Source organism: Poecilia reticulata, chromosome 9 (assembly GCF_904066995.2).
Source record: "Poecilia reticulata chromosome 9, P_reticulata-male-v2, whole genome shotgun sequence".
In the NCBI taxonomy this organism is placed as follows: Eukaryota; Metazoa; Chordata; class Actinopteri; order Cyprinodontiformes; family Poeciliidae; genus Poecilia; species Poecilia reticulata.
In genome coordinates this window covers 19,244,990-19,252,946 of record NC_088838.1, presented here as the reverse complement: position 1 = coordinate 19,252,946, position 7,957 = coordinate 19,244,990, and the positions used below count along the sequence as shown (strand labels likewise).

General features: G+C 37.9%; 2 protein-coding genes across 2 annotated transcripts; one reads left to right on the top strand and one right to left on the bottom strand.

Annotated features, from left to right (window-relative positions):
- The first annotated feature begins 301 nt into the window (after positions 1 to 301).
- On the top strand, positions 302 to 4,271 carry gtf2h3 (general transcription factor IIH, polypeptide 3). The gene is made up of 13 exons (XM_008418544.3): positions 302 to 534; positions 642 to 721; positions 1,092 to 1,198; positions 1,666 to 1,808; positions 1,972 to 2,034; positions 2,248 to 2,277; positions 2,374 to 2,402; positions 3,075 to 3,149; positions 3,244 to 3,297; positions 3,428 to 3,496; positions 3,578 to 3,713; positions 3,801 to 3,837; positions 3,936 to 4,271. The coding sequence occupies exons 1-13, from the start codon at positions 525 to 527 to the stop codon at positions 4,003 to 4,005; spliced, it is 903 nt and encodes a 300-aa protein (XP_008416766.1). The 5' UTR covers positions 302 to 524; the 3' UTR covers positions 4,006 to 4,271.
- A 435-nt stretch (positions 4,272 to 4,706) lies between these two features.
- On the bottom strand, positions 4,707 to 7,726 carry psmd9 (proteasome 26S subunit, non-ATPase 9). The gene is made up of 6 exons (XM_008418543.3): positions 7,556 to 7,726; positions 7,384 to 7,483; positions 5,782 to 5,975; positions 5,549 to 5,650; positions 5,247 to 5,335; positions 4,707 to 5,127 (listed from the first exon to the last, which is right to left on the bottom strand). The coding sequence occupies exons 1-6, from the start codon at positions 7,679 to 7,681 to the stop codon at positions 5,100 to 5,102; spliced, it is 639 nt and encodes a 212-aa protein (XP_008416765.1). The 5' UTR covers positions 7,682 to 7,726; the 3' UTR covers positions 4,707 to 5,099.
- Between the last annotated feature and the right edge of the window lie 231 nt (positions 7,727 to 7,957).

Sequence of the window (7,957 nt, the reverse complement as noted above, 5' to 3'; positions counted from 1 at the left end):
GCAATTAGAATTTAAATTGGTGAATATTTTGAATTCAGATGTCTAGAATCTGGATCTGTAAAGCTATGCAATTTGAAAAAAATAAAAATGTACAGTAGTCTTGTATAAGAGATGGTTTTGATTATATTAGACAACATTAAGCTGCCATCAACTTTCTGCCCTATTTATTTTACTTTTACATTTTTATTATTATTTTTAAAACCTTTTCCTCAACTTTATTAGCTGGGTGATCATAACAAAATGTCTCGATTTGTTGTGCAAAATCAAACCAGACGCTAGGTGGCAGCATGGCGCCTCGAGTTCTTCAGTCTATCAGACAGTAGAAGAAGATGCGGATGTTGTGAGAAGGGAAGCGGTTTTATGTAGTTTTTCCTCGATCCTGGATAACTTATTCTAGATAAGACGTTAGCAGCATTTTATACGCTATCAGCTAATATTGTAATTCATCAGAGATGGAAATTAGCAGCAGATAAAGCTGGAAGAAGATCTATTCTTCTTTGGTTTCTAACAAAAAACTTAACGAAATGGCTTCAGGTCTGTCCTGCTCATAATATGTCCCTTATTGGCAAACATGTTTCGCTGGGTCGTTTCTTTTGCATTGGGTTGATATTTGTCATGTTTTTTGGGGGTTTTTTTTGCAGAGGATGAATTGAATCTCCTGGTCATCGTGGTTGATGTGAATCCCATCTGGTGGGGTCAGCAAGGTCAGCGTGAGCCAGAGGTATCCTCTTCCTTATTTCTGATATCTCAGTCATATTTTCTACTCACTCAGTAGTGATTAGGTAAATTGTTTCTTTGCATATGGCACATTAAGAGCAAAGCAAAAGAAATGCATTTGAACTAGAGTTTGAGATCACATAATTCAAAGTTTACCACTAATCCTGTTGTTTACCAGGCTTAGTGGTAAACAACACTATTCCAGAAATTAGTCCCTTTTCTCTTTTTCTATTGTCTATTTGAGGTCTTATCTTTAAAAAAATAAAAAGTAATTTATGTCAGCAAACAATTATGAAAATGTATGTTTAATTCTAATATTTGAACACAAATGTCTGTCTCTGAGAACAGTATCCACTGTGTTTCTATTTTTTAAGTTTACTTTGTGCAAGTGTCTGGATGCCGTCATGGTGATGGGAAATTCCCATATGGCAATGACAAGGACAAACAGGCTGGCCGTTATCGCCAGTCACTGTCAAGACAGGTAACCACAGTTCACAACATTATAAGAATTTTTTTATTAATAGAGTAATTGAAATTTGACCCTGTCCTTCCAGCCAATCCCTCCCTCTATCCATTCATCCCCAAGCATAATGATGTAATTCCTTCAGTTTTTGTAGGCTAAAGGACCTACATAACGTTTTTTTTTGCATGAATAAATGTCTTTGCAAAAATTATACCAGAATCAGTCAAAATTTGTATTGACATTAGTCAAAGAAGTCTAATTATTGTAACTCCAGTTTTTTTTTCTTACTGGACTGGATATCTATTTATTCTTCTACATAGCCTTGCTTTTCTAATATTTTATTGCCACGCTTGATCAAGAAATTACATTAAACCTATATTGTGACAATTTAGTTTTCTTTTTTTTGTGCTACAGATGTTTTTTAGTGTTTGGAACTAAAACGCTGCAGTGTTTTATACCTTTCATCACTTTTCTCTTTCATCCAGTCACTTCTTGTATCCCAGTAAGAGCTGGGAAAGTGGAGACAGTGGTGGGGATGAAATTTCCTCCAGCCGGGATGGAAAATACGAACTCCTTGCTGTCGCCAACAACCTCATTGCTGAAGAGATCAGGAGTATTATGACTAAAAGTGAGTTTTAAAAAAAACAACTGGTTTTTATAGCATGTGACTAAAGCTAATGTAAAAGGTACACAGATTTGGTTGGTTGGTACCTTTAGTTTAATATTTTTTCCAGCTATTAATGACTTACTATTAAACATACTGGTGACTGCTGTGTGTCTTCTTCTTACAGCTGAAGTGACGGGGAATTCAACTGACACCCTGTTGGCAGGATCTCTTGCCAAAGCCCTCTGTTGTATCCTTTCACTGAAACATCTTTGATAATTCAGTATTCAGGAAACTGGTTCAGCTAACAAAAAGTGAATTATTTTTATGTCATTACAGTCATGAAGTTTTATGACTGACTTCTCTGAAGTAACCCTGCGTGCGCAGCTTTGATTTGCTCATTGGGTCAGAAGAAATTAGTGTGAGCTGTTTTGCTAATTGTCCTTAAAACGTCACCATGCAGATATTAACAGGGTCTCAAAAGAGTTAGAAGGTAAAGTAAGATTAAACTGTATCTCTTTTTTATTATTATTATTATTTTCTTATATTAGAAACTACAAAGTTGCATTTTACTTTTTTTTCTTTTTAGTTGGACAAGAGATGAAGTCAAGGATATTGGTAAGATCTTACTTAATTCCTCACTTGGTTTTGTTTTTCCTAATCAGTTCAGCTGTTGGTACTCCCATGCCATTTTGTACCCATGCACTTAACAGTTTAGTTTTTCAGCTTGTTACATATTTCTGAGTAATTGTAGCATTAAAATGTACTAGAAATAGTACATTTTAATGCTATTAAATGTACTATTTACATTTAGTACATTGTACTAAATCCAGCAATCGGAGGGTGGGGTGCTTTTTGTCTGCAGTGTCCATTAAGCTGCAGATAGTTTAAACACTGGACAGGTTTCCAGTCTGTCACAGGGTAACGCTGAGATACACAACCACACACACACACACCTGTGGGCAATTTAGAGTGACCAACCTATTGATTTTGGACAGTAGAAGGAAGCCAGAGTAACCTGTGAGAACTCAAGCAGAGAGAAAAGAAACACAATAAGTAATTATAGTTACTAAAAAAACTAATTTATATGAATATTATGTAGCTCATAAAAAGCTAAAATCCTACATCATTTGTTCATAAAGTTCTATGTTTCACCCTGTTTTTATTGATTGTGGTTCTGAATCAGTTCTAAATTGGTTGTCCAAAAAGCAGTTATGGTTAATAAATACAGGGACAAAATGGGGAAGATGTAAAATCACCGTCTCGTTTTGTTTTGCTCGTCTTGGTTAGGTGATAAAAGCAGCTGATGACTGCGCTCTCCAGTACATGAACTTCATGAATGTGATTTTTGCTGCACAAAAGCAGGTAAAACTAAATCTCTCTGCTCTAGACTTTCACTAATGTATCTTTTCAATTGATTTAAATAAAAAAAAAAAACCTACATTTATACTTTTGCCAGAACATCCTGATAGATGCGTGTGTGCTGGACTCAGACTCGGGGCTGCTTCAGCAGGTACATCTTTGATGCAGGCTTATTAACGTAGCATTGCAACTGTGAATGTGTAATAAATGACTGACAAAATATCAGTCATTGGATATTAAAACAGAAAGTGGTGCCACCAGGAGTTATGTTTGTGTTTTAGGCTTGTGACATAACAGGAGGCTTGTACCTGAAGATACCGCAGAAAGTAGCCCTGGCTCAGTACCTGCTGGTGAGTGTTTCTGCTGTTCGCTGCGGCTTGCAGCGGTTGCAGCTTGAAGGTAGAGTAAGCATGTGTGTGTTTTGGGAACAGTGGGTGTTCCTGCCCGACTCGGAGCAGCGCTCCCAGCTGGTGCTGCCGCCGCCTGCCCACGTGGACTACAGAGCTGCCTGTTTCTGCCACCGTAACCTCATCGAGATTGGCTACGTCTGCTCCGTTTGTCTGTCGAGTGAGTACCGCACGCCGTCACGTGCGTTTCAAAGACGCAATGTTGTTTGTATTTGCGATGATGATTTTTCTCTCGTTTGCTTCCAAGTATTCTGCAACTTCAGCCCCATTTGCACAACATGCGAGTAAGTCTGTTACTTTGACTTTACCGTATTGTCAGGTAAAATCTATTTTACTTTGTAGATTTCTTGACAGTAATGGTTAAACATCTGTTTGTTCTTAGGACGGCCTTTAAAATCCAGCTACCTCAGATGGTCAAACCTAAAAAGAAGAAATTGAAGCAAGCAGCTTGATTACCGTTTTGATTTCCTCTCACTGCCATTTAGGCAAATCTGTTTATTTAGAAGAAGAAGCCCCTGATCCAAATGTATCTACTGATTTCGTTACTGAAACCTCCTGGAATGTATTTGCTGTTAGAGCAAAGATTTCCTGGAAACCTTTGTGAAGACAAACATGTGGAAGATTCTTCTTATTCTTCTCGTCTCTGCAAAGCAAAAAAAAAAAAACATAATAAAAGACCCAGCACAAGGAGTGTTTCGATGGGCATTTCTGCATTTTACAGCCTTGTTTCTATCATTGATTTTTAACAAGTCAATCTGCAGAAGCTCTTCAGTCTCATTGCTACAGAAATGACATTTTTGAATTTAGTCTCTTCTGCTTTATGTGCTTTGTCAAATTCACTACTGAAACTTTAAAAAAATCCACCAAGCGCTGATTCATTGTAACTTCACTAATATAAAATACGCTATGTAAACTCCAACCACAGCAATATGTGAATTTAATACACAACTTAGCGCTAAACAACAACCAGTTGTACATCATCTCTGCATAAACCGGTCACTGGTATTTCTAAAAATATATATTTTGGTTATAATAGCACAACTGTAGTAGTTTATCCATTTAACACACCATCATTTAATCTTAAAGATGTTTTATGAGTCTGTCCCATGAGACAATGTATTTATTGCAAAAATTCATCACTTCATACAAGTCAAAATGTTTCTTGTTTTCTTCAAGAAAACTATTTATTCAACCAAAAAAATAATCATATGTACACACAGGATGAGAATTACTGAAGCATCCCATCTTTAATAACCATGACCATCTTCTTTCAAGCTCCCAAGAGGAAAAAAAACTTCAAACCAAAAGCCGGTCTCTTTAAACGTGCAGAAGAATGTATGCAGATCTTAATCATGGGTTCAGTGTGATCCCCTTTGCTGCAGCACTTTAACTTTGACATATTCCATTCTTAGTCATTGTATGGAGAAAATGTTCCAAGATTTTCATTAGAAAACTGAAAAATGAAAATAGATCCAAACTTTTGCTGTACAGAGTAGAAAACACTCAGGAGATTCACAGGTTTAAATCTGGAATAAGGTTGTGTGGATTATCGCTGGACTGGAACAATGTTGCACCTGAAGAAAAAAAATAATTGTAATGTTAACAGTTATTCTACTAACAAATAGATTCACAAACTGCTTCTGCTGCCTACATGTGACAGAATGACAGTTTTTGTGTCGCTCTGTGCGCTCACCCTAGCAGACCCCTGCCAGACCACCGCTGTGGAGTCAGGCTCATCTGAACCTTTTGGCCGTCTCTGATCACAACGACCCGTAAAGGTTTCTGAAAACGGACATTATGCTGCTGTTTACATTGGCTGATAGGCATGTTCAGAAAGTACAATCATGGTAAAAGCAATCAAGCTCACGTTGTTTTGAAAGTAAAGTGAAATAAAACATGAAAATTGAATTACTAAGCTACAGCAAACTGCAAGATCAATAATACTTAAAACAATTTATTTTTCAATTTAAACAAGTGAAATCAAACTAAACTTACTCCTTCACTGTGTTGCACCACTGCAGCAATGTTCTGCAGATTCTGAAAGTTGTTTGTGTTCACAGAGCCAAACTCGATAACTTCATCTCCTAGTTTGAGCCCCTGTAAGAAAAAAAAACAAACACCTAACAATCATGCTCAAAGAAATTGAAACATTAAACATGAATGTCAGCATAAATGTTGGTTTATCTGAAGGTTTTACTAAGTTAAAGAGCAGAGAAGATGTTCCTCACAGCTCCAGAAGCAGGTGAGCCATACGTGACGGCATCCACTCGAGCAAAGGGAGGAGGCAGAGTGACCTGCTCCTCCATCGGCTCCTCCAGGCTTTCTGCCTCGTCTCGTTCCCGCTTGGCTTTCTCTCTAGCGTGGAGCTTGTGCAGAGCTTCTTCAATCTCTGCCATGATGGCTTTGTGGTCATTTTGTAGACCTGAGACACAAACAAAACAAAAGCCCAACAGTTTAAGTGCAAGAACAAACATCACAGTTGAAGTGCCGTGAAGAAGAATAATGTTCTCTTTTCAAAGAGAAAGCCAAGCAGCAAAACTGACAGCTAACCAACCGTTGTATTCTAGCTACATTTCACATGGGACAGAGTTTCAAACAGGAGGGTCACTTATATTATTTGAAGAGCCTTGCAAAAGTTTTCTGTTTGAACTGTCCTACAATAAGCTTTTTGTGATTTTATGTGATAGGCCAACACAAAATAGTACACTATCCTTTAAGGGTAATGAAAATGATGCATAATTTTACTTTTAAAAAAATTTACAAATAAAAGTCTGAAAACAATGGTGGCCATTCATATCCAGCCTCTCTTTCTCTGAAGTATAGCTATGTACATCTCAAGATTGAAATCTCTGTCCACTCGTCTTTGTAAAGTTTACAATATTGCCAAAGATATTTATTCATCCTTTCAAATAATTGAATGTGGGTCTTTCAGTCACTTCCTGGGTGGTAGCCTGCTGGGATGTTGTCATCTATAAAATAAGTCCACAGTCAACTGTTAGTGGTATTATTAGAAAGTGGAAGTGATCGGAAACAATAGCATGTTTCTCCAAAGTGGTTGGCTAAATCACAGCATGGGGTCAGCAGAGTCTGAGCTGCATAAAACACCAGATCTGCAGAGAGTTCACCAACTTTCTGTAATATCAATGGATACAGAATTTCAAACTTTGTTCTTCAAATTAGCTTAATGGATAACTGTGAAGCTATACCCAGGCATTACATCACCAAGTGCAATGCAAAGTGTCAGATGGAGTTGTGTAAAGCACATTGACACCAGACTCTCCAACAGTGGAGACTTGTTCTCTGAACTGATTAATCATTTCTCTCCGTCTGGAAATGCAATAGACAACTCTGCGTTTGGCTGTTTCCAGAAGAATAACACTGCTTCTGACTGCTTCATGTCGCACGCAAAGTTTGGAGCAACGGGGGTTGTAGTGTGAGGCTGGGTACCACTGCACAAAGCCAGGTCCATTAAGATATGGAGGAGAGAGACTGGTGTAGACAAACTTCACTATCTGCACAGAATCCATACCCCAAGAGCAGAAACTGCAACTCAGGCCTTCTTGTCCAACATCAGTGTTTGACCTCATAAAAAGAAACTTATAACGGCAAAAGTGGTATGATATTATGTGGATTAAACATGTGGATTAAGCATGGGGATGTCATCCAAGTTTGTGAGGAAAAATGAGCGAATACTTCCGACATCACAGTGTAGTTCAACTTCAGAAAGACTGAATGGAAAGTAAACTAAACTTGTGAGACGACTGAAGTGGCTGTAGTTCACCCAAGAACTGCTTATAGAATAGAAAACACAAAGACAAACACATCCTTACATGATATATTGTGCCTCGCGTCCCTGATCGTGTACAAATTAACATCTGCTCGGGGATAACCCTCCGCGTCAACCAGAGGACCCTCAACTCCGACACCTTGCTGTAAACAACAAGAGAAACAAGTTCAGCGTTGAGCAGGACTAGATAACTTCAGAGTGTGGGAACAACTTACGTCTTCTAAAACGTCATGGTAAGCCTTTATCTGCTCTTCAATTTCATCTTTCTTTTTAATAAGGTTTTTCACGTCGTCCATTTTTATTGCAGAGCCCTCAGCTCTGTTTTCTCCTGTCATCTTCATGGCTGCTAAACAATCTCTCTTCCGGCTACAGGCGTTCCTATGACGTTAGTTCCGGTGCAGCGACCCCAACTGTCCAAATGTAGACACTACCAAAATATAAAACCTTTTACTTACAGAAAGCAAAAATATAATACATTTGTACATTTTTATTATTACTCTCGTGTAAATAAGACACATGATTCGTTAGTGGTTTAATAAGCTAAAATAAAATTTGGGGGAAAGTTCGTGCGTCTTTTAATATAACTGTCTTCATGATCAGAGTAGAGCTATGTCTGC

Coding starts and splice junctions, on each gene's coding strand:
- psmd9 (XM_008418543.3), bottom strand. CDS start 7,681: ATGAAGATGACAGGAGAAAACAGAGCTGAGGGCTCTGCAATAAAAATG. Junction 7,484..7,555: donor ACCATGACGTTTTAGAAGAC/GTAAGTTGTTCC, acceptor TGTTGTTTACAG/CAAGGTGTCGGAGTTGAGGG. Junction 5,651..5,781: donor GCTCACCTGCTTCTGGAGCT/GTGAGGAACATC, acceptor TTTTTCTTACAG/GGGCTCAAACTAGGAGATGA.
- gtf2h3 (XM_008418544.3), top strand. Junction 2,035..2,247: donor TCTTGCCAAAGCCCTCTGTT/GTATCCTTTCAC, acceptor GTCACCATGCAG/ATATTAACAGGGTCTCAAAA. Junction 2,278..2,373: donor GGTCTCAAAAGAGTTAGAAG/GTAAAGTAAGAT, acceptor TTTTCTTTTTAG/TTGGACAAGAGATGAAGTCA.